The sequence below is a fragment of the Tachypleus tridentatus genome, chromosome 7 (assembly GCF_004210375.1).
Source record: "Tachypleus tridentatus isolate NWPU-2018 chromosome 7, ASM421037v1, whole genome shotgun sequence".
Taxonomy (NCBI): Eukaryota; Metazoa; Arthropoda; class Merostomata; order Xiphosura; family Limulidae; genus Tachypleus; species Tachypleus tridentatus.
In genome coordinates, this window is record NC_134831.1 from 47953723 (window position 1) to 47980209 (window position 26487).

At 33.6% G+C, this 26487-nt stretch overlaps 1 protein-coding gene across 2 annotated transcripts; it reads right to left on the minus strand.

Annotated features, from left to right (window-relative positions):
* LOC143255600 (uncharacterized) lies at window positions 1-26487 on the minus strand. Of its 2 annotated transcripts, none has more exons than XM_076511483.1 (2): window positions 26128-26487; window positions 1-4342 (listed from the first exon to the last, which is right to left on the minus strand). In XM_076511483.1, exon 2 carries the CDS (start codon window positions 4282-4284, stop codon window positions 1009-1011), a length of 3276 nt encoding a protein of 1091 aa, XP_076367598.1. In that variant the 5' UTR covers window positions 4285-4342; window positions 26128-26487; the 3' UTR covers window positions 1-1008. The 2 variants fall into 2 exon arrangements, with proteins under 2 accessions (XP_076367598.1, XP_076367599.1); XM_076511484.1 differs by having other exon boundaries at window positions 26270-26408.

Here is a 26487-nt window from a genome sequence, read left to right on the forward strand (position 1 = left end):
CATTGTGATATAACTTTATTAACTGCTAATTAATTATTGATTAGATCACAACATGACGATACAACGGTATTATTTGTTACGAAGTTCTTGATAAGGCCACAACATGAAGATAGAACAGCATTAGTTACCACGGTGTTCTTGGTAAACATGGCGGTAGAAGGGTATTATTTGCTACAATGTTCTTGATAAGGCCAAAATAAGACGATAGAACGGTATTTGTTACCACGATGTTCTCGGAAAGGTCACAACATGAAGATAGAACGGTATTACTTGCCACGATGTTCTTCATAAAGTCAAAATACGACGATAGAACGGTATAAGTCACCACGATATTCTTGGAAAGATCACAACATGACGATAGAACGGTATTACTTTCCACGATTTTCTTGATAAGGCCAAAATATGACAATAAAACTGTATTAGTTACCACAATGCTCTTGGAAGAACATGACGATATAACTGTAGTATTTTTCCAAGGTGCTCTTGGAAATATCACAACGTAACTACAGAACAATATTACTTCTCATAGGATGTTGTAGTACGCAACAGTTATTAATGCTGGACGTTGGTAACATGAATGTGTTGCACACATTGTGTCCAACTTTGGTGTGATCAGCCTTGAATATCAATTAGTTATAGATTACTATCATTCCTTTGTTATAATTTCTTAAGTCCTTAAATATTTTTTTTGGCATTTTTGAAAATGAAATGCAGTTTTCTTCCCACACGAAACAATCATATACATTTAATAAATGAAGTCTGCAAAGTTGTAAGCGAAAATATATTTTTCTCCGGAAATTTAGTAAATTGTTTTTCATTTTTAGGTATTATAATTAAAGCGATCAAGATATGAAACATGTATTTTTAGAATCACATACTTTAGTTTTAAACTACAAAAACAAAGCTACAAATGGTATTTATAAGCAGAGAACTAACAAAATAATTTCTTGATTACTGTATAGAATGAGCAATAATCAAAACAGGCCAATGTGGCTTAACAGCACAGTTTTATGGAATATAACCAAGTTCATCAGCTAGGTCAGTCTGAGACCAATGTTTGAATTTCCGTTCACTAATACCGTGACGAATGTTTATTGTTGTTCCACGGTTTAGTTCTGAGTCAGACTTGTAATGGTTGTGTATTGGTAACGAATGGTCGGAGTGGTAGTCATCGACTCCAGAATCATAGGAAAGGCTGCTTCCAGAGCCACGACGACGCAGTCTACGAAGACGTTTTTTTGAGAGACCACCGTTCTTTTTTGAAGATTGGCTTTTTTGCGAACTATTGTTTCTGTTTTCTACGCCTGGTGAGTGCGAATGTTCTGTTGGAAGATCTTGAAAACTCCAAGACCTCTCGGGATTTTTTACTTTGACTATTTGTTCACCATTAGGGCTCAAACACACTTCAGAAGTATCGTAGGCTGAGTCCTCAGAGATTTCGCATTCCTTTTTCTTTTTTGATGGGACTTTCTTTTTAGTTCTAAAACTAGCAAATTTCTTTCTAGCCCTCTTTAATGATTTTAAGCTCATTCGTTTAAAACTCGCCAGGAAGCTTGGTTTTCTGTTCAAATGGTCATCTGAAGAAAATCTGATGGACTTCTGCTGACCTCTATTAAGGGGTAGTGTGGCAGCTCCATTATGTGTGACCGAGCTTTTGTAAGATGCTTCTGAACCCTGGCTCATTGTGGACCAGTTCTTCACGTTGTTGTGTTTATGAAAGGTTCGGATCCCAGTTGAAATATAGTTTGTTCGATCCTGACCATAGGATGACCCTTCTTTATAGGGCACGTTAATGACAACCTTTGTAGTTCTGTTTCCATTGATTTTAGCAAGAGTCTCGTCATTGGTCTCTTGAAATTCGTTGTTTTTTGTATATTTGTTGTATGTCATTTCATGGACATCGTCAGGTCCATAAGCATCTCTAGTTTTGAAACAGGTGTGTTTTTCGTGCTTAAGAGTGGATTGACTGTCTTCACTTTCGCTTTCATTATCATCACAGATCACTTTCCGTGTGATATCATGCTCTTTATTACGTTGAACTTGCCACTTATCACTTTGATTACTCGAGTAAGAGCATTCACTCTTATAACCGAGTTCCACAGCTTCAGCTAGCTCTGTCGCTGCAATACCTTGTTTTTTACTTCTACTACCATTACGTATGGAGTTATAGTGATTTTTTCTTGGAACAGCATATAATTCACTGTCTAGATAGTGACTATCAATAGATGCTGTAAATGAACCATTTTTACTCAAGTTTGTTGAGTGTTTATCAGACGCGTAATTAATTTGCTCTCGAGTATCGTGTGACTTTCTTCTGTCTTTAAAATCACTTATTTCTCCATTTATTTCAAAATGCTTAGATTTAAACATTCGATTGAGATTTTCAATTTGTCGGTGTTTCTGGGTGGATATTATTGACCCATACAAGGACTTCGCATCACTTTCACTTCCAAAGTCCATTGTTTTTGTTATTACTGTGGTTTCTCGTAGAGGAGCCACACTACTACTTGTACTTTCTGTCTCTTCTTGTTCGAAATGGTTCGGCAATGACTGAGAAACATCTCTGGATTTAGGACGTCTTAAGACACCAGCCTGTCCTTCTTTACCCTGGCAGTCTACCTTAATTTTCGTAATTGGTCTGACTCCGTGTATGTTACTATGTCTTTTGATAACTTCTTGTATGTATCTACGTTCGTGCTCTGGTAACCTACCAGGTTCTGCTTCCAAATCCAGTGATTTCAAAGATTCCTCCTGGAAACCATTCCATCCCCACTCAGTTGATGACGATAGATTCTCGGCGTTTGAAGCGTACAATCTTTGTCTTAATCTCTCTTCCGGATTGTAAAACCTTACTTCAGTGTCTTTAGGTCTATTTGTGGTATTTTCAGTAATTTCTCTTGAAAACTGCATGGCTTGTGAAATTCCTTCCGCTGATTTACTACGATTTATGGTCGTAGGCTTTCCATCAGTGTCTGATGAAGAGGAAATATCATTAGCTATTCTTTCGGCTGATTTACTGCGATGTTTAAGGTGCTTTCGCAAAAGACTAGGAGACGAATAACTGTCTTCAGAGCAAGATTTTCCAAAATGTTCATTTAAAGTTGGTTTTCTGATATCCAAGTTCGAGAAAAATTCTCGCCTATCACCAGGAGTTGTTCTGTAATTTTCAAAAAATAGCTGTCTTCGCTCTCCAAAATGTGAAGAGGGACTTTCATCAAACATTCTTTCACAGGATTTACTTCTCGAATTGTGAGATATTTTACTATTGTATTTGTTTGCTCTTCTCTCGCAAGATTTGCTCCGTGTTTTTTGAAGACGTTCTCTCTTTTCAAGGCTTGGAGATGGTGAGTAGTCCTTAGCTCTTTTGTGACGTGACATTTTTGAATTATTTTTTACATATCTTCGCCCTGAATCTGGCGAAGAAGGAACATCTCTCTGTTCTCGTTCAAAGCGTCTTCCCATTAGTTGACCATTTTTTTGGCCCTTGGTATCATTACACTTTCCTTTGTGAAAATGATTTCGTGTGATAAGTTCGTTAGAATGGCCTATTGAAGATGGCGTTTCTATTCTTGCTGTCAGTTCACGCTGAAGATGTGTATCATCGTATCTTCCCGAAAAGTCTGAAGCCCGACTGCTTATTCCATCTTCAACCAAAAGTTCTATGGAACCAACGCGTTCACATTGCTGTTTTGTTTCTCCTAATATAGAACAGATGGTCATAGCATCTTCGGCACTAGAGCAAAGAAACGCATGACACTCAACAGACTTAGGAGAAGCAACTCGATGGAAGAGGCAGGTGAACAATGATGGATGAGTTAAACTAACTAGAAATCGTTGTTTCTTAGTAAGTCTGGTGTACTGGTCATCATCAACGACGGCTTCGGAACAGGCCAGAGGAACGAAAGCTGCACCAAAGGTTTTACGCTTCATCACTCGAGTGTGGAACCGCACTGCAGCCCAAAGAGCTAGACTCGAAACTGGAGTAAGAACTTTGGTTACCACAGCAATGGCATTGCCAGTCTCGTGATCCTGATTACTTTCTGCCACTACAAGACCATAATCAGACACATGAAGAATCTGGTTTAAACCCAGAGGATGAACTGCCCGCTGGTCTTCACCTCTACGCCTAGCCTTAGAATACAGCTCGAGAAGTGGTCGTTGTAGAATTTGCATATTACTTTTCTTCCCTTTAACATTGAAGGTGGTACTACCCAGATAGCGAACAGGAAAGCCATCTTCCTCAAAAGACGGAATCGGATCTGTTGGCTCATTACAGGGAATCATAATAACTTTTGACTTCTACAAGGTTAGTAAAGATGTTGGAATTGGAAATGGCTACATCCTAAATAGAATGAAGAAAAATTAGACAGTTTAATCAACATCTGTTTCTTTCTACACAGTTATAAATATATTTTCATATAGAAAACAAATTACTTACATGCTTCTCTGAATACTTTCAGATTCATATATTTCTAGTAAATAGAAGTAAAGATAAGAGGTATTTGAGCAATATGATCATGTTTGAAGGATGACGACCTCCATTCACACATCAACAAATCTTTACTCTCTATGCTAAAGACACTTAATATCAGAATGCAAGATAAGGGGAATATAATTTCATGTGAACTAACAGTCTGTTTATCAGTTCATAGTATGCTCATATTCCAAAAACTACATAAGTGAATGTTTTTAGATTTTTGGTTACATTTATATTTCTTATTTTCCAGATTCTTTCAAAATAACATTAATATTCAGTTAAGTTCGTGTTTCAAAGAATGCTCTTTCTAATTCTGTACGTATTTTACATCTTGCTTCACATAGACTTAAATATTTTCAGGACATATAACTTATTGTGGATCCTCAAATGTAAGTAAATCTATCCGGTTAGTTTGTAGTAATGCATCCTGTTCCACATTTAGGTTCAGCTAATCTTATTACTCACAATCTTACTTGTGAATTTGCTTAAGGAATAAAAGGTTAGTGTATTAATAATCTTTAAGAGTCAACCAAATAATCTAAACACTGAAAGACATAATACTTCTCCATCGAATTATTTTAAAATGAATATCAAGATAATTTGATTTAACGCTGTTAAAAGCAGTATTTTACTTATATTTATATTTCATACCACCTAATTAGATTGTACACACATTTACAGAATCAACGAATGAAACAGAATTTCCTTAAAATAATGCTTCTTCCCCGCAATTCTCAAGTTGCTCAAGCAATTCTTTGGCTATTTTTATACAAAAATTATTACCAGAAATAGATGTGCCTATAAAGATGTTTAATATTACATATATTAAAACAAATATCGTTAAAACCGATGCTCTCACGTTTGGTTATACTCTCTCTGATAACTATTTCTTTTGGTAATAGCCCTGTAGCATAGTTTTCATTGTAACAGGATCCACGGTGAGACTACTATATACATAGCACGCTACTCTTACATGAATGAGTTCGATAGTTTATCTAATGTATGTGTATGCTAATTACCCATTGCTTGTTTCAATAATTCGATTGCACGTAAAACCATAGGCTCTACAATAGGGGATGTGACCAGTACGTCTTCGTAAAGAATAGCATGCGTCTCATTCTCTATCTGCTTGAGGTATACGCTTTTCCAGATCTTCCTTCATTATATTGCGTACTGTTTCCTAGTGGACGACTTTTTTCTATTGATCTTTGTGTTCATGGAATTGGAGTTTACTTTGTTACAAGTGTTGGTTTCTTTCTTGATAGTCTTGATGCATCAAGTTGATCCATATTTCTTTGGCTTTTAATACTTTAAAGCACAAAAGATATCCCCACTTTGAAAACTCTAAATCCCTAATATTAACATATCTTTATGATTTGAGTGTATGGATATTTTAAGTCGGAAAGCAACCAATTTTCGGAGACATTCAAAAATCCAAAAATGTCAAAATGCAGTTCTTATACATTCCATTCCATGGCGACTTTATATCATTTGTGGTTATCAGGTGACTTGCTGATTCGTATATTCAAAATAATTTAAGTATAGAGTACTCAACCTCTTTAATAATCGTGTTAGCTTTAGACATTGAACCAATATATTCCCAACCTTAATGTGTTTGAAAGTGAAAATATAGTTAACTTAGTATTAGTCAGAAAAACTAGAATGCCATCAAATAAGGGATGCATCTCCATCTCGTAAGTGTGTGTTTTCTAATAGCAAAGCCATATTGGGCTATCTGCTGAGCCCACCGAGAGGAATCGAATCCTGATTTTAGTGTTATAAATCCGTAGGTTTACCGCTGAACTAGCTGAAAGCATTACCTCGTAACTAATGATAAATATCTTTTTGCTAACGAAATAGAAGTAGAATTAATGACCAAGGTTCTCATCACGAAGTGGTCTTTTAAAATTTCTTTGGGACTCCACTTTTTTATTTTTGATGACGTTGTGACTTCCACAACATATCTTCTCTTGAAGATCTCAAGGTTATCATTCAGTCACCCACAGATGAAAAAGATTATTAAATATATATTAATCATTACGCAATCTAAATTTTATTTTAAAGAAAGCACTTTAAAGCATAAGACAGTTCTTAATTGAGGGCGTAACTTGAGTGAGACTGAGAAGGGTATCCTCATATTTGGGAGGGGAACCGAAATATCAATTTGAGTTAGACATTTCTGTAGTTAGGGCGGATTAGCATATATACGCAAATTACGTCATAGCGTAAAGTTCCAGCTAAATTGTGGGGCTTAAGTCGGATCAACCTTATTTGCTCCTCAGGGTATTTGAAAAATGATGCTCTCTTCATGTAATACCAAAAGTGTTTACATCCTAGTTTGCTTTTCAAAATATTTCCCACTTTGATGCAAGCCTTGAACGAAAGTTGCTTCACAGACTCTGAATATTTTTCCTGGTGTTTCGTTTAATCAATAATTTATATTGTTTATTAGAAACATTTCTGACCGAGGGAAAGTACTTATGTGGAAGGTATTCAATCGGACTATTGTTAGCAGGTGTGTAGAAAACAGGATCAACGTTGTGGTCTTGTCAAAACTATTCTAATATTTTAAAACACAAAGAATTACATAAAACTTATTGCCATAAGTTCAAATCAAGCTTTCTTGACAACATAGGTCCATATCCTCGTGTTTGTCTATTTAGTGATCCAATCTAATATTGTTCACCTTTAATATACTATTTTTATAAACGTAATATTGTTCTCAAATGAATTGGTTTTGGTTCATGTATATTACAGATGTATTGAGTTAGAGCTGAAAGTTACAGGTTTACATATGTTTCAAGATAGAAAACACAATTGTACAATCTCTTTGATAATCTTTTAAATTAATGTGTTTAGATTTGGAGTTAAGTGTTGAAACATTTGAAACTGGTAGTTATACTAACAAATGCATCTGTCCTGGCCAGGGACATAGATCCTGGGGAGGATGGGAGTACAGATCCCCCCTTCATTTTAGGTAGGGGGTATGGTGCATACAATCATCTCCCTCTCTACAGTTTGGTCTGCTGAATTGTTTTATTGCATCACAGGCCTACAAATTCTCGTGTTCTTACCAATCGAATTACATAATTAGGCCTAGATGCAGGCTTTTTCAGTAGTCGAAATGTACATCTTTAATATAGGCGTGTTTCTAAGCTTTTCGATCTAAGCGATAGTTCATAAGTATCAGTCAGTAGGCCTAAGTATACATGCAAGTATCGTGGCAACAAGATTACTCTGTGACTGCATGTTTACTGCTTCCAGGTTCACGTAATTAGAGATTACTAATTTGCAAATTGAACAGTCCACATAAGTGGTTGCAAAAATCATTCCACCATCGGGTGTGAAAAATCTACGCCCCTGGTCCTGGTAGTTAGAGCTGAAGTCTTAAACTAATAACAACTGTGAGACTTGTATAATAGTTCTGTAAATGTATCTGTTTTAGCTACATGTTATGTAGTACTATTTTTTTCCTCAGTCAAAACTGGTAGGCGTACTAGTTGTTAATCTGCTTTAATCTGATCTATCTTGAAAAGATTTATATACAGTTCTATCTCCGAGTTTTTAGCCGGAAATGACATTTGTGCTTCATGTATTATAGTATTATAAATCTATTTATGTTTATAGTTGAAGTGAAATGTCATTTAATTGTACACATGTGTTATTATAACTTAGCTGGAATTTAGAGTTCAGTTATTCGCCTTATAGTGCTGGTAAGTATACCTTCTTTTAGGTGCATTTTGCAATTATCAACATACCTGTAATTCAGGGTATGGCTTGTAATTTTTCGAATTTAGTACGCAAATTGAAACTATTCTTTAATAGTTTGTAACAAAAAAAATTTGCTAGATTCTGATAGTTTAATCCTGCAGCCAGATTTGAAGTTGTTAAATTCTCGTGAATTCTTATTATTTTAATCTTCAGCTGAGCTATCAGTGTCATTAATTATAAGTGTGTCACATTCTGTCAAACAAGTTATGCAAGGCATGATAAACTTTTCAGTTTCTTAGGAATATGTCTTTCTGCGTGAATCTACAGCCTCTCGACTCATAATCCGAGGGTCGCGGGCTCTAATCTCCGTTACACCAAACATGCTTGCTCTTTGAGCCATGGAGGTGTTATACTGTAACGGTCAATTCCACTATTCGTTAGTAAAAGAGTAGCCCAATAGTTGGCGATGGGTGGTGATGACTAGCTGCCTTCCCTTTAGTCTTACATTGCTAAATTAAGGACGGCTAGCGCAGATAGCCCTCGTATAACTTTGCGCGAAATTCAAAACAACCCAAAAACCAAACCAATCTAAAGCCTTCTATTGGTAGACCTCGCGTATCTTTCCGCACAAGAAGGAGATGTAAATTTATATGTGAAAATGACGTTTTTAAATCTCAGTTATCAGATTTTTCAAAAAAGATACATATAATATTGTAGTAAACTTAAATATTGATGAAAGTTAACTTAAGAACCTTAGTGGTAGTCAATGTATATAGCATTTCACTGACATTGATAACAGTGAAGTCACTTTCAAACTCATTAAATTTTAAAAATTGCTTAATACGGTTTATTTTATCATATAAAATGGTACAGGCGTTAACAGACATGTGAAAAAGAGGAATAAGTACTTTGATTAATTTAACTGTAAAAGCGTTGTCAAGAAAATGGACATAAAGTCTCGGAAGATAAATAAATAAAAAGTATGTCTTACAAAACATCACTATTTCAATATTACCCTGTTGATTACTAAAGTATCCAAGAAAGGCAAACTAGATTGTTTTTCACACTTAGCTATAAACTTTATACTGACATGTTTTATTAATAAAATATTTTAGAAATACATCAACATAGCTTGTGGCTGCGGTTGCCGTCAACTTAAGAAACACGTGCTTAAAGTTCATTTATTATGTCTGAAGAAAAACAACAATTCTGAATATAAATCAATAGTCTTGCAGCGAATGTTTGTATAGCGTGACTAAACATCAAAACCGACAAACACATTATGACCAGTAGTCCCAAAACGCAAATCTGCCTTTAACAATACACTCACTACTATACCAGCAATGCAAACTCACTGCAAAAACGATAATTTATTATACTAAGCGTTGTTATTTGAAACTATTGGAGTTATATGAAAAGAAAACACGAAAAACTTATGAATTTTAAGTATATCAGCAGTTGGACGTCGTCTAGTATAAAAGAGCATATTCTGGGAACATGGATAATTCATCAAACACTGCACAACAAGTATTTCCAAAATGTAGTATCCAGATCAGAACTCTTTGATAATTAGACGAGATGAAGGTAAATAAACTTTTTCAGAAGTTGATAATTTAAAAATTTAATTCAACATTAAATTGTTGTCTGTTTCTTGTCAAGTTGTAAGCTGTTAAAATGTATTGCTCATATCATTTTATACTGCCTACACATCTACATATATAAACAGGTTACTTACTGGATTATTTCCATGTTACCAAATATTCAACATTTTATACTTGAATACTTACAGAATATTGGCAATACAAAATACACTTATCTGAATATAAAACAACATTTACATGGATTATGATTACATAACTAAACAGTTTCTAATTTTAAGCTGTTGATCTTACAGGGATTTTCACCACGGTCATAGCCAAGGTTGCCTAATTCGGTAAATTTTGCTAATTTACCTGTTGCATGGCCAATAAAAGATTTTCAAATTTATTGCCTCCTTTACGTGAAGTTTCACCTTGTGATAATGATTTATAAGGGCGAGTTTAATGTCTATATGTTTGAATATGCTTTATAAGGGCGAGTTTTATGTCTATATGTTTGAATATGCTTTATAAAGGCAAGTGTTATGTCTATATGTTTGAATATGCTTTATAAAGGCAAGTTTTATGTCTATATGTTTGAATATGCTTTATAAAGGCAAGTTTTATGTCTATATGTTTGAATATGCTTTATAAGGGCTCACTGTGCAGACGCAAGATAATTTCAGACAGTGATGATCCATCGGTGGCTCTTTTAGTCTTGTTTTCATATACTGTATCTATTTATATGATTTCGTGAGTTGTGAATCGTGTCAGTATTCGTTTACATTGTAATGCATTTTTTAATTTTAAATTTGTGTTTTGCTTAATTTTTATAATTTCATTTAATTTACATTTAACCCACAGATGGCCGAGAAAGGTGGTGATAAGAATAGCGATTTAGTAGAAAGTCCATGCAAGAAAGTAAACCTGCATAAATCTAGTTACGAACAGAAACGTCAGTTGCCACAACGTCTTATTGATCCTAAGTTTAGTTGTTTCAGTCGAAGTTCGAAAAACTTAAATAAGTCATTTCGTAAAATATGCAGTTGTGACTCATCTGGGAGTGGGAAGTGTTACCATACTTTAGTAGTATTTTGACAGTGAAAAACATTTTAAAATATTGAAGTGCCCAGACTTCTAAAGTAGCTAATTTCTTACGGCCTTCTACTTCATATAGCATGTCTCAAGTAGGTTCCATTGAACTGAAAATGTGTGCGTTTGTGGCAGAATACAATCTCCCCATTTCAATGCTAGATCATCTTCCAGGCTTTCTATATAATGCATGCCCTGATTCTAAAATTGCTAAGGGAATTAAATGTACAAGAACAAAAGGAACAGCTATTTATCGCAATGTCATTGGTGAGGAATATTTGGAAATTCTTATAGCACAATTAAAGAATATTAAATTTTCATTAATCACTAATGAAAGTACAGATGTGTCTTCAAAAAAAGCAACTTGTTCCAATAGCTAGATTTTATGATAGCCATATTCAAAAAACAGCTGACAAGTTTTTAACTCTTTTGGAAATCAATTGCGATACTGCCCAAGGCATTTTCAATTCTATAGTAATTTTTTTGAAAAAACATGAAATCCCATTTAAAAATCTTATAGGCTATGCAAGTGATAAAGAGATGCTATGATGGGGTCAAAAAGTGTTATTCAAAGTCTTCTAAAACAGAAAGTGCCATATCTCTGTGTATGAGGTTCTATATGCTATTCAATGCATTCATGTGCGTCCTATGCATGTTCTGAACTTCGAACTTCCTTAGAGGAGTTAACTAGAAATATTTATTCATATTTGTCAAACAGCCCAATGAGATTATTTGAATATGCAAAATCTTAGGAATTTACCCAGACTGATCCTAAAAAGATTTTACATCATAGCTGTACTCGATGGTTATTACTTCAGCAAGTGGTAGAAAGACTACTGAATCAATAGCCAGCATTTGTTTTATTTTTACTTCAGTGGCATTAGAAGATGGGATGACTTTGGCATCTACGATACTAGAAGGTTTACAGAATTCAGTTGTAAAAATGTACTTTGCATTTCTAACTTTTATTCTGTTACATGTAAATAAAATAAATCTAGAGTTTCAAGCTGAGAGCTTCAGAATTCATAGGCTGCATGCCTCTATCAACAATAGTATGAAAGGTATCCTTGGTAATTTTATTAAAAGAGAAGTACTAAAAGGTGCAGATATATCAAAGGTTAACATCAATGATTTTTCAGTTTACTTTCCCAGAAATGAACTGTATCGTGGAGCAAGAACTGAAAGTATCTTTCTAGAATATTCTTCCAAAATCCAAACCAAAGAACTTGAAGAATTTTAGCTTAAGACGTTGAATGTTTATGTCAAACTAAGTAAAAAAAAATGAAAATGGTTTGTATCGTCTGGTATATTCACGTATTTACAGCTATTTGAAGCTTTAGATTCAGAAAATGTGTCTTAAGGACAGCCACATTCAGATATTTCATTGGTCATAAAATTTCCTAATATTATTGAGAAAAAAAGAGTATGAAGATATCAATAGAGAATGTTGAGAGTTAACTTTGTAAGAGAATGACATTTCAGAACCAGAGAAATACTGGTATTATATTTATCAAGTAAAATGTGGAGATAAATTTCGTTTCACAATTATCTACAAATTAATGATAAACTTACTATCATTGCCTCATTTTTCAGCTGTGGCAGAAAGGCCTCTTTGGTAAACAATATAAAGTTAAAAACTCGTTCCCGGCTAAGTACGGAAACACTAAATGTCTTATTATATGGCAAAAATCTTTTAGAAAACACAACATGTAAAGAATGGCAACCGTCTGAAAAGTTGAGCAGAAAATGAAGGAAACTAAATTGTACACCAACAGAGAAAAAAAACACCAAGTTTTTAATAAAATAGGGTTAGTTATATGTTTTTTATTTAACTTAGTAAAATCCAAGAAATTTCGGTAAATTTTAGAAAATTATTTGGTAAAATCTAAGAAAATCATCTGACAACCCTGGTCATAGCTGCCTGCATATAATCATAACATCTACTAGACCATTACCACATTACTAGATACTTGTACACAACTAACCATGGGATACCAGCCGTCCTTACCCAGCTTTGCTCAGGTAATACCTGAACAGAGGGTCAACCTTTAGCTATTTTTAAACAAAAAATATCAAAATTTCACTTTTCATGTAACAATCCATGTAACATACATAAAGGTAGTGATACTGAAAAAAAAGACATACTATTTTAAAGCATTCTATGAATATGAAATTAGTACAAACAAACATTTAAATATAATCATTTTATTCAAATAATATGAATTTTATCATTTGTATGTACTCTCGTTTAAAAACAATAACAGTTTCGCAACAGGTTTTTAAAAAACAATGTAGAGAATAAAACCTAAACTCTTGTTTAGCACTCCATTAATTAGTGACATCAGCCATTTTCTAAACTACTCAACTTTGTAATTTAAAATTAAAGACAATATCTAGAAACTTATACAAACACAGTATCTATGTAGTTAAGAAGCAAAGTTAAACCTTTAATTTTACAATGTATTATTTAACACATGAAAAATTCCTTCATTTTTCTCTACATCATACCTATGATTACATTATTTTATATTTACTGTATCGAAACAATCGATTATATTCTATATTCATCATAATTCCATGCATTTAATAATTTCAATTTGAGATATCAGTTATTGTTAATATTGCTGCTTAGATACCTATTTTAAATTTCCTTGGTGACACTGTGGTATGTCTATGGACTTACAGAGTTAGAAACAGGGTTTTAATGCCTGTGGTGGACAGAGAACAGATAGCCCATTGTGTAGCTTTGTGCTTAATTACACAATGCTAACTACTGCCTGTTTTAAAGCGAAGTTCCGCAGTAAATGAATTTTTTTATTGCTCAGTATATCGTTGTCCGATGAAAGTCTCGGTAAGAGGAACGAAAGCACGCAAATAAAGGTATTTTAATGTAGATAAAATTCAACATATTCACTTACCTGCGTTATGATTTTAAACGAAATTTTTTTTATTATTTTTGAAAATTGTTTTAATAAAAGTTGTTATTTCCTGTGTAGCTCAAATTTGTTTTCTTTTTTTTCGCTGCAAGAGTAATAACGAGTTTTATTCAAAAATATTTTTTATTCTTCTGAAAAAAACAAAACAACAAACGACAAACATTTAAAGATAATCATTTTTGTCAATAACATGAATCCTAACACTTTTACAATATGTGTTTTTGCTGTTTTTTAAATCTGTTGTTACAAGACTATTAGGCCCGGCATGGCCAAGCGCGTTAAGGCGTGCGACTCGTAATCTGAGGGTCGCGGGTTCGCATCCCCGTCGCACCAAACATGCTCGCCCTTTCAGCCGTGGGGGCGTTATAATGTGACAGTCAATCCCACTATTCGTTGGTAAAAGAGTAGCCCAAGAGTTGGCGGTGGGTGGTGATGACCAGCTGCCTTCCTTCTAGTCTTATATTGCTAAATTAGGGACGGCTAGCACAGATAGCCCTCGAGTAGCTTTGTGCGAAATTCAAAAACAAACAAACAAAACTATTAATATCAAACTTTATTTCCTAACACTTTGTTGTACCAAGTAACAAATGGCAATATATACTTAGCTATAGAGCAAAATTATATTAAAAAACAAACAAAACTGGCCACAATTTTTCGGAAATAAATTCAACTCGATGCACACTATTAGTACTATCATGCGTGAAAGTTTCAAATATTTAGGTTCTTTTCCCTTGGAGCTAGCTGACTGACTGACGCACACACACAGACACACAAAGGCGGTTTTATTAGTATAGATTAGCATATTAATTACTGCTTACTGTTATATACCCAACACATTTACAGGATAATAGTCATCTTTAATTTGCAAGCCATTCATTGTGTATAACATTTCTTAGATTATTTTGATTACTAGACACTCATGTACTACTCATCAAATGTTCACGAGGCTTTTATTTTATTACATCATTGGCTCTATACCAATTCATAACCAGTGTCTTTCTTACATTATTACATTACTATGTGCTTTTATATATATATATATAAATAACCAGAGTAATTACCTAATTATTTTCATATTATACGATATTTATCTCCTTATAACCAAATATTTATATTATAAATAATGTCCCATTACTAGGTAGCAATCTGTAATTAATCTAAATATTTCCTTGAATAATTGTCCATGACAGATACACAACAAGCTATCTGTATTCTGCCCACAGGGGGTCTCGAGACCCAGTTTTTAGTAGCGCTAGTCCGTAGACGTAAATTTGTGCCACCAGCGCTGCGTAATAAAAAGTTTGATAAATGAATCTGAGCGAAACTTTATGAAAATCACTTTTCACAGATGCATCGCTCTCTCACAGTATAAACTCAATAACGAATGGACTTCAGTATTTTGCACATTTAACTTTAACTGAATTCTATTAATAAATAAACTTCCTTTTATATGCAATTTCTATTCATTACTTACATTCGTTTGTTGTTTGAATTTTGCGCAATGCTACGAGGAATATCTGTACTAACTGTCCCTAATTTAGCAGTGAAAGATTAGAGGGAAGGTAGCAAGTCATCACAAATTCTTGGAATATTCTTTAACCGAAAAATAATTAACCGTAACATTTTAACATCTTCACGCCTAAAGGGGAGAGCATGTTTGGTGTGACAGGAATTCGAACCCTAATGAGTCAAGCGCCCTAACCACCTGGACATGACAGGTCATTAGTTCTGCGAGAACTTTAATGACATGTTCATTATATTCGTTTAATACATGTTCTTATACGCGAGTTTGTAATCACTAAGTAAGCCTATGCAATTTCAGAGGCTGGAAGTTTTAACTGTCGTTTTAGTGTTTGTGTTGAGAGGGAAATTTTAGTTCTAAATTAAGTGTTGCTATTTTTTTTAACAAAGATTGGGTATTTATATTAATTTTACCCATATTTTGTACGTTTATAATTTATAATTCTCATTATTGGCAGACTGAGGACAGATCTGTAGTTTCTGCACTAAACTGAATATGTAAATATTCAATAAATGAAAGACGAGTAGACATTGCTCAGCGGTAAGAGCGCCGTACTGTAATTGCGAGAGTACATGGCTTGCGTCTCATTGCCACGAAATGTTTTTTCACACTTACGTGTGTTTAGGTTATTACGACTAGTTACGTCATAAAAGTAACAGTAAAATTTCACTATTCGATAACAGTAGCCAAAAAAGTTGGCGGTGGGTGCTGTTGATTATCTGCCTCCTCTCTATACTGATACCAATCAGTTCAAAATTAAATACAGCTGGGGCAAATAGTGTCTGAAATAAATAGACAAATACGGATTGGACTTTTTAAGATATATTTATTTAAAAAATGCAGTTGTTTTCCTCGAACTTTCATCACAAATTTCTCAATCAAACGCTACAAATCTCATATCGTTAGAAATGCCTTTTCAGATAAGTCCAGATTCCATACTGAGTTTTTCTTTCAGAATCGCCTTAACTGGTTTTTGCTTAGTCAAACTTTTTAACGCACCAAGTATCGTACACGATAGTACAACGTCGTTGTCATCACGTGACGAATGGTTTCGATTTCAACTGTAGTTTTTAGTTGCAAACTATTTCCAACAAAAAACACTAAAATCACATGTAATTACTTACACGAAACGAGCATTACACCAATTACAATGGGCGTTCTTGATTACGTAGCCTAAAATACTCACGCACAGTTCGTTCAAAACCATATGTTGTGAATCCGCATTCAGTCGTTTCTGCAAATTGAATTAAATTTGCCTGCTTTACATCTTTACCTTTACATTAATTTTTTCAATAACTTAGCTTCGATTCGTTTCACAGACTCCTATAAACACCTTTAAGTTACTTTTCCCTTTACTACTGGTTTTATTTTCCGTTTTTGTGAGTTTCTTCGTTTCAGCTCGTAAAACTGTGTCGTGCAGAGTTCTCAATGCTGTTTCATACTCTGTACGTTATTGTAAATACCGTTACTACACTTTATTGTTTACTTTACGTGTAGTTTTATTAAATAAAGTTAGTAATTGTAGTTTTATTAAATAAAGTTATAACTACGCGAGTTTATTTGTCTGACCGCGTAAACTTGTTACAAATATACCAGGATATATCGATTTTAACACAAATGCTTCTATAAAATGGCGTGCCTAAAAATGATAAAATAATGAAAATTATTCGGTTATCGTCGTCATCGAAGAAGGTCGAAACGTTGTTTGATCCTCTACTAGTGTTTTCTCTACTCATACTAGTCGTTTTTAAATATATAATTTTCTCAACAAGGTGGTTTTCTGGTCATCAAGGATAACTACTGTAATTATTTTGCGGGTCGCGGTAACATTTTATCAAAATAAGAGAAACTGCGATTGAAATATACCTTACTTAATTATGTTACCTGTTTAACACGTAAACTTTTATAATAAATTTTATATTTCAATACATGAGTCCAATACTCCTTTAATTACCAATACATTTAATGAATTTACTTCAATAAGATTAAGAAAAACGTTATATTACATTTTAAACAATATAAAAGTCAACAATATTTTTTTGTTGTTGTTATGAGAACAACTCAAGAAAATGGAACTGCGGTCGCAGGATGCTTACACTACTGGACCCACAAATACACAGTTTGGTGCATTAACCACTAGGCGACACTTCCCCCAGCACTTTTGTTTGTTTTTTGTTTTGAATTTCGCACAAAGCTACTCGAGGGCTATCTGTGCTAGCCGTCCCTAATTTAGCAGCGTAAGACTATAGGGAAGGCAGCTAGTCATCACCACCCACCGCCAACTCTTGGGCTACTCTTTTACCAACGAAAAGTGGGATTGACCGTAACATTATAACGCCCCTATGTTTAGCGGACGCGGGCACGAACCCGTGACCCTCGGATTACGAGTCGCGCGCCTTACGCGCTTGGCCATGCCAGGCCTCCCCTAGCACATGAAGCCAAACCTGAAGGACGAATTTCAAGCCATAAAAAGTCTAAGTAAAAAGAAAAATAGAGTAACAACAAAGTCAAACATATATATTCTTTAAACTAAATTGACTAAACTAATAAAGTTAAAGATATTTAGCTTTATACATTGAAATATGATGAATTTCAAGAAATAAGATCATGAGGATGTTACTATCCTCTCTTCAGTCATGTATGGTTTACAGGTATGGTTGATCGGACAGATACTGCATGTTACACAATTTCTGGTTTTTAAGTCATGTTTTTGCGTTCTTTAACTAAATGTTGGTAATAAGATCAACTCTACTAGTTTTGATATCGTCTTTCTATAATAACATTTGATTAGATGAAACTATATATTTATGTAGAGAGCTTTTAAATAAGATAAGAATAATAATACATCAGTATTAATTTTAAAAGTTTATTAGAACTGCCCCGAAGTAATCTCACATAGAAATTTCATTAGTTTGTATCATGGCATAAGTAGGGGAAAAGACTAACTTCGTTACGTCTGTCCCTTCCCTACCATGAAATGACACCACTGACTTGATCAATGCCATTTTCTTAAAACTAATATACTGTTATTTCTAAACACACTGAACATGTTTCTGGGATTTCTTATAATATAACCTACTAATATGAAGTTCAGAGATAAACATAAAGATAACAGATCACGTTCAGATTTATTCCATAAGAAAACCTTTACTGGCTTATACTTTAATTTCGATAATTTTATAACAACTTATATTAAGAAAATTATAAGTCAAAAATAAATCAAAATGTATTGCATTAAGAACTTGAGATTATCAAAACTTCTGACCTAAAAATGTTTAAATAAAATATATTATAAAACATATTATTCATGGCTATTTAAACACCCAATCTGGAATGTTACTAAGCAGAAAAGTTCTGTAGTATTAATAAATACAAAAAACATTAAATAGAAATTAACTAAGTATGCTGTGTCATTTGGATTACCCGTCACTTGAATCAAGGTGTATCGTTAAACGTGAATGCAGTTTGTAACAGTGTTTTAGGTATAACGATAAGATATTTATGTTCAAAGCTACAAATAATGTGTAAGTTTAAAACTCCTCACTAGAAGATAATTTCAAGCTCTAATATGAGAATATGTTAATTTGAAATCGACGCCATTTTCCAGCATTAAACACGATGTGAGAAAATAGCTTAAAACACCATAAAGAACATGACAAAAGTGGATAATTAACAAAGATTGCATATAAAGGAAAGTATACTTATCAATAGGTTTATATTGGAAATAAACGAGTAGAATAGTACATTCATTTAGATTTACACTGTCAAAAGCGATAAGGTTTCATTAAGTTTCTTTGAATACTGTTTATCTTATTACTGTCATATACTTTTTTATATCTTATATTATCTATTACTTCGTTATACCTCACTAGGTATGTTTCTCTATGTGACCATAGTGTTCACAGAAAATCATTACATTATTATCAAATCACTGTTATATTACTCGGTACGTTTTCGTAAAAACTATTATGTTGAAATAAATGTCGTCACAGTATTAGCTACTTTTAACCTAAACAGGAAAAGTATTCGATTATTATCATACAAGCTGCGACCCACAGAACAATTGTGATATCTTTTATGTCTTTCTCTTGAAGTTCCCTTGTTCTACCATTTTAACGCATAAAACTTAATCTACTCTTTCTTGCTGGCATTAAGTGTAAAATTGATAAATGCTCATCTATTTGAAAACAATCACGTAGAAGTAACTTTATTTAGCAAAACTGCATCTATGTAACTTTAAAAAAAAAGTAACTTCATGTAAAATAAAGAATAAAGTATAGTAATGGTGTTTACAATAGTATTTAAAATAATTTATAAAAACGAAGAATGAGAACCGTAGTAAAGAAAAAAGCAGCTAAAAGTTGCAATGAAGACAAACTTACATGAAAACGTCTTCACAAAGTGATAATCATTTGGTTTTGAATGAACTGCACATGCGTATTTTAGAGAACGCCCATAGAAACTGTATTTAGTGTAACGTTAATTTCGTTAGGGTATTACATGCAATTAAGTTTTGTTTATGTGAAATACCTTGTAAATAAAAATCTAAAATTGAAATCGAAACCAATCGTCACGTGAAGACAATGACGTTGTGCCATCGTGTACCACATTCGTTACGTTGAAAAGTTTAACAAAGAAAAAAAAACAACAGGCAAGATGATTTTGAACAGAAGAGCCAATACACAATCTGGACTCCTTGGTCATAGGCCTTTCTAACGAAATGATATTCGTAAAGTTTGATCGAGAAATTTGCGAGAAGAGTTTCGGACAAACAAACAAGCGTATTTTTTATATGTATAAATAAATAACTACTTCTCTACAATAGTAATGTTGATTATATTATTACTGTTATTAGTAGCTAGTTGTCGCAATTAATAATAATACTTCCATGCACTTTTATCCGCAGTTATTAATGGGTTTTTGTCTAATTACTAGCCATATATCTATATATGATCAGGAATTTATAGACTGATATCATATTAACAAGTACTCAATTGTATATTACATTGTCTTATTAATATGCTTCATGCCACAGGACTTGAGAGGCTGGTAATATTCATGCATACTATACAGTAGACGTAAAACCAAGAGGAAATTTTTCTCTATGCACATTGAAAAGACGTCTTAGGTTTTATTTCATTGCTTCAGGTTAAATATTGTCTTCGAAGGGACAGGGTCAAGACATACGATGGCTAGAAGCAGTTCAGATCTCGACCTTACCGAAAAACTGTTGGAAGGTAATGATTAGCAAAGTGCAAAAGAAGAAATGAAAACGTTTCATGGAACTGCCGGAAGTTCTAATGAGCACGTGACTTCATGAACTCACCCTTGCCTACATTCGATCCTTCTTGCACAGCATGCCATGGTGATTTCAAGTAGTTATCAAGACAGAGGGCACAACCAAATACATAAAAAAAACAACTAATTCTATCACAACTTTTGTCAACTATATTACTGGAATTATTTTTAAACGTAGGTTTTCTCGCTCAAAAAACATTTGCGTTTTTGCCAAGTATTTATTGATCATCTGCTATAATACGTTTGTAACGGTTGATTTGTTAATAAGGTTGAATATATGTGGTTGGAGGACTGAAGTATGAGTCAGCTTAAACCACACAACCATTTTATATTAGTCTAACATCTCCACAATGCACAATATCGTAAACAATTACCAAAACCAAGAAAGTGTGAGAAAGATTGGGTGCTGCAACTATTTTCTCCAACACTGTTATCTCATTACTAGGCGCTTATTTGCACATATCTAAATACTTATTACATCATTGAATATTTAATCATTGTCACTCACTTGTAAATAGTGATATATTCTTGATTATATTACTTATTTGAGATATTCCTTTCATATTAATAGCTATATATTTATATATAAAACGAAAACATTTTTCGAATTAGTATATATTAGTACTTTATATGTACACTAGATACTTGTAACCTGTAAAAAGTTACCGGATTTCTGTCACACATTACAAGCAATGTATTTGTGTGTAAGCAAGTATTTAATTAACTGCTATATGAAAAGATATTTTTATGAAAATAACAAGAACATTGACATACTAGTATTACTTTCGACATTTTTTTATTACTGTTCTTACTAAGACGGACTTCACGTTACTAGATAGATATAACCATATTATTTAATGGAATATCTTAGCTGTTTTAATAATACGAGTAAGCTATTTTATGTTATTATAATGTATTGGTTATTTCAATTTTGCGTTTTTACTTCCAAAGCGAGATGTAAGTAATCCTCAGTAGGGTAGATAAATTTTGTGATGGCACAGTAATTATCTTTAATCGTACCAAAGCCACAGTCGTGTTCTGCACTCTCAACAAAAGACATGATGGCAAAGACAAACCACCCTCATCCTTTGTGTTCGCTGCCACCTCTTTGAAAGAAATGCTGAAGCACCTGGAGGTAATATTTGACAGACAAGCTCAACTTTACCAACCACGTTAACAGTATGATAACCAGAACACTGAAAACTGCAGCAGTAAGTAGAACTGGAAAATAATCTGGTTATGTTCTTCTAAATTCGTATTTTCTCCATTCTGGAGTCCACAGAAACGGTGTAGGGATGTACTTAGCTTCCACAAAGGGTGAAGTTCAAAAAGTCTGTCACTATCAGCTTTTAACTATCGTGTTAGATATTCATCTATCATCACGGTCAGAAATGATTCCTGCATTACTGAAAGCGAGAAAGCTAATTGGGCATTTATTGTCTCATGGAGCAATAAAATACTTCTTGGAGCGTTCAAACTGGCAGCAAATAAGTAGTACAAGGATAGAACTAGAAGCCACTATGTGACTTCACAAGATAAACCCCTTTATCAAATTCAATACAACTACTGGTATGACAACCATTAAAGGCGTTCATTGACATTCAGATGGCAAATGTTATAAAATTTTACCTCATGGTATAGTTAAGAAAATAAGGGAGTGGAAATAGTTTACTGTTTGTTTGTTTGAAGTTAAGCACAAAGCTACACAATGGGCTATCAGTACTCTGCCCACCATGGGTATCGAAACCTGGTTTATAGTGTTGTAAGTTCGTAGATACCTCTGTGCTACTAGCGACTAAAAAACAGTATACAGTCAGAATAACATGGGTCATATTAATAAATATTAGTTCTTCTAACTCCTGCAAGGCGGTTGGTCTCTATATGATGGTTCAACATCCCCTAGTAGTGAAGTCAACAGATATTCGGTTATTTCAACGATATATATATATCACCTTCGTTATTTAAACACTATCTGCTGACGTTATATATCGAATTCATTATTTCAATACCCAATTAAAATAAGTTTATTTCAACTATGAACCGATTTATTTATTTCAAGTCCTGTTGTTGGCTATGCTAACTCAACTTTATGTGTCGATTACCCTAATTCAACACTACATATTGGTTAATTTTGGCTATATCTACCGACTAAGTTATGATAACAATATATATCAGTTGGTTATTGGTTGTTGTAATAGTATTCACGGGCTATTTCTTTAACTGTATGTATCGACTTGGTTAATTCAAAGATCTGTTGTAATGTAGTTATTACAATAACATATACTTATTTATTCATTTAAAAACTATACATCAATTTCGTTATTTTAGATCTACATGAAAATTTGCTTATTTCAACTCTATATATACCAATTTATTTATTTCAAGCCTTATGTACAAACTAGGCTAATTCAACTCTGTATACCGAAACTTGTTTTTTCAACACTATGTACCAGTTGAGAACCAGATTAGGTTATCTGGAAACATATATTATGTAATAAAGTGAACGTCTGAGAGGATCATAAAGAAGAACGGCAAAAATAGAGGAAAACACGTCAGTTAAAGGAAGGTGATTTGTCTTTAATACAAGGTCACCCACCACCTGCTTTAGCGATCACCCGTTAGAAATGTATTCAGAGATGAAACTCATTAACCGTTGACCTTGAAGTCATGAGGTTTAATGGTCAAGAGTTTCAGTGATGTCGAGAAAACCCATTTGCAGAGAAATATATATGAAAAACGGCTCGTTTGTGTTGAGAAATATTTTATGTAGAAGAGCGACCAATGTTTCGACCTTCTTCGGTCATCGTCAGGTTCACAAAGAAAGAAAGAGGTAACTGATCGGAAGCTGACCACATGTTTGGAAGGGGTTGCGTAACTGAGTGTCGGAACGTAGAGGGCGGTGTTAGATGTTTGAATATATAATTTTATATTATTTATTTTATTATATTTAATATAGGTATAAAGATATCAAAACATGTTTAGAAGATCTAGCCAGGGGACTTGTGATACTTTCTACAGAAAACAAAAACAAGGAAACAACCACAACCAACCAATAGAAAGAAGACAACTTAGATACTTTTATTGACATCCAACAGCCAAACTTCCCAGGTAAAATTAAAAATTTATATTTTCCAGAAACACCTAAAAACAACATCTTAAACGATTTTTTCAAAGAATTTTCTCACAAAACCATCAACATAATTTCACAAAACAGAAGGCTGAAAAACAATCTTACGAAAAGAGACATTATTTCCATTAAAAAACCTAAAACAGGACAAAAACATAAAAATTCTAAAAGCAGATAAAGGTAACGATATAGTCATAATGTACACGAATGAATACAATCAAAAAATGAAGAACATCTTATCAGACACGAACAAATTTAAACCAATAGACAGAAATCCAACAAAGATAAACGAAACGCAACTTAATTCCTTTATTCCTACCTACGTAAAACCGACTCACGCACACCATAAATATACGGCATCCCCAAACCTCAAAAACCAGATTGTCCATTACGACCAATAATGTCCACATATGAATCGTTTAATTACAATCTCGGTAAATACATAGCATGGGCATTCTCCAAATATTTAACATCAGCCAGCTCATTCATCAAAGACTCTTTTAATTTCAAGTCTAATCTAAATCAACTTAACCATAAAGCCTTAATGGCCAGTTTCGATGTTATATCCCTCTTTACAGAAGTTCCAACCACTGAAGCCTGCAAGATAGCCTTAGAACTCTATATCCGAGACCCTAACCCAACTATAGAAATTCCCAGTAACCAGTTAGCAACCCTCATAGAATTCACCACGATAAAGACAAACTTCATGTTCAACAACCAAAACTATATACAAACAAATGGCCTAAGCATGGGCAACCCAATATCACCAGTTCTAGCCAATATTTTTATGACACAAGTTGAAACACAAGCAATTAACACAGCATTACATCCACCACTATACTGGTACAGATATGTAGATGACACGGTTGCGGGATTCAAATCTACAGAACACATACTTAATTTTTTCAATCACATTAACTCTATACATCCCAACATTAACTTCACATGTGAACAGGAAGAAAGCAATCAAATATCATTTCTTAACCTCAAAATTACAAGAACTGACACACAATTCAAAACAGAAATCCACCGAAAAATCACCCATACTGGACTATACATTCCTTGGGACTCAGCACATGAAACAAAACAAAAACTCAACATACTAAGAAACCAAATAAACACAGCCATAAAACTATGCTCACCAGATAAAATTAACGATGAAGTACACAAAATAAAACAATACATCATCAACACCAATAAGTTTCCTCCACAAACCGTAGAAAATATTATACGCACACACATAGACAGAAAGCAAAATCAACCAACAAAAGTAAATATATCTCATGAATCAAAAAATCACGAAACCATATACTGCTGCATACCATATATTCCCAACATCAGCAGACAAATAACCAACATTTGGCAAAAACTAGTAAAAAATATGACATTCCAGTTAATATCAAATTTATTCAAAAACCAGGCACAAAACTGAGGTCTATACTATGTAAAAACTACACTGACAAACACCACACCAACATTATTTATAAAATACAATGTGATAACTGCCACGACTTCTATGTTGGAGAAACAAGTAGAAAAATGGAAACCAGATTCAAAGAACATAAAAAAGTCACCTTTACACGTTTTCGAATACTGCAAGTCAAATAAACACAACATAACCATAGAAAACACTCAAATACTAAATAAAGAAACAAACATAAACAAACGCAAAATTAAAAAAGCCTTACTTATACAACAACTTAAATCTAAAATAAACCAATATAAAGGGTCACCTTTATACCTATATTAAATATAATAAAATAAATAATATAAAATTATATATTCAAACATCTAACATCGCCCTCTATATTCCGACACTCAGTTACACAACCCCTTCCAAACATGTGACCAGCTTCCGGTCAGTTACCTCTTTCTTTCTTTGTGAACCTGACGATGACCGAAGTAGGTCGAAACGTTGTTCGCTCTTCTACGTAAAATATTTTCTGAACTCAAACGAGCCGTTTTTCCATATATATTGGTCAAGAATTTATGTTCATAATATTCATTGCTTGGTAAAAATTCTAACTAAATAATTATACATCACCTTTACTGTTCTTGTTTCAAAGATAGCTCCTTATCAAAACAATAAGTGTTTACGAACATTTTAAAATCCTTTTTAAAGTTGCTACTTTGAGACACAAATAAGTACATGAAGTTGCATCATTTACTAAAGTATTCTATTTCCTGATCTCCAAGGTTACATTGGAACGAGTAAACAGTATTTTATTTATATATTTTCAACTGTTTTCTTGACTTCTCACAATGAACTAGCACTAATTTCTGACATTCATATCAACATACACATAAACATCTGTGTATAATATGTACATATAATCACTTTAGCCAAAGTATAACATATAACTAATCACAAAGACGAGAAGACAAACCTGTTTAGAAGAAGTACGTTTAACAAGATCCTACTTCGTGTTCAGCACCATTGAATCAAGCCGTTAGCTCACTCTCACTCGGTCTACGTACAACTAAACTACCAACACACTAAACAGTCATGCTTGTTTCATCACTTCTTACCTCTACCTTTGTTGCCTGAAGTCTGCATGAAATGAGACAACTGCCCTACTTTCAGTGCTGTCACTAAGACCCGTCCACGGTCGCTTAGGGCGGCCCACGTATCACCGTTATGTCTATACTGGCGTTCCAAAATAGACCCTGGGAGAAACTGGTTTCTCGAGATCTAGCCTACACACTGGCAATTTCCTCTGAATTGGTCTGTGGTTTAGTGGCAGAGA